Source organism: Phaethon lepturus, unplaced genomic scaffold (assembly GCF_000687285.1).
Source record: "Phaethon lepturus isolate BGI_N335 unplaced genomic scaffold, ASM68728v1 scaffold27297, whole genome shotgun sequence".
Classification (NCBI taxonomy): Eukaryota; Metazoa; Chordata; class Aves; order Phaethontiformes; family Phaethontidae; genus Phaethon; species Phaethon lepturus.
In genome coordinates this window covers 456-840 of record NW_010552935.1, presented here as the reverse complement: position 1 = coordinate 840, position 385 = coordinate 456, and the positions used below count along the sequence as shown (strand labels likewise).

The following is a 385-nucleotide window of genomic DNA, read 5'->3' as shown; positions in this document are numbered from 1 at the left end:
CGCCCCCCCCCAGCCCCGTCACCATGTCGGGCGACGAGGAGTTTTACCTCTTCAAGAACGTGTCCTCGGTGGGGCCGTGGGATGGTCCCCAGTACCACATCGCCCCGGCGTGGGCCTTCTACCTGCAGACGGCCTTCATGGCCGTCGTCTTCTTGGTGGGGACCCCCCTCAACACCATCGTCCTGGTGGTCACCGTCAAGTACAAGAAGCTGAGGCAGCCGCTCAACTACATCCTGGTGAACATCTCCTTCAGCGGCTTCATGGCCTGCATCTTCAGCGTCTTCACTGTCTTCGTCTCCAGCTCCCAGGGTTACTTCGTCTTCGGCAAGCACATGTGTGCCTTGGAGGGCTTCGTGGGGGCCACCGCAGGTAGGTGTCGGCGTGA

The 385-nt window shown here is 61.8% G+C and overlaps 1 protein-coding gene across 1 annotated transcript; it reads left to right on the top strand.

Annotated features, from left to right (window-relative positions):
- Positions 1-23: 23 nt before the first annotated feature.
- On the top strand, positions 24-369 carry LOC104624107 (ultraviolet-sensitive opsin-like; the record flags this gene model as incomplete). The annotated part of the gene is made up of 1 exon (XM_010291386.1): positions 24-369. A coding segment is annotated over exon 1 (346 nt), but the record flags the coding sequence as incomplete, so codon positions are not given.
- Between the last annotated feature and the right edge of the window lie 16 nt (positions 370-385).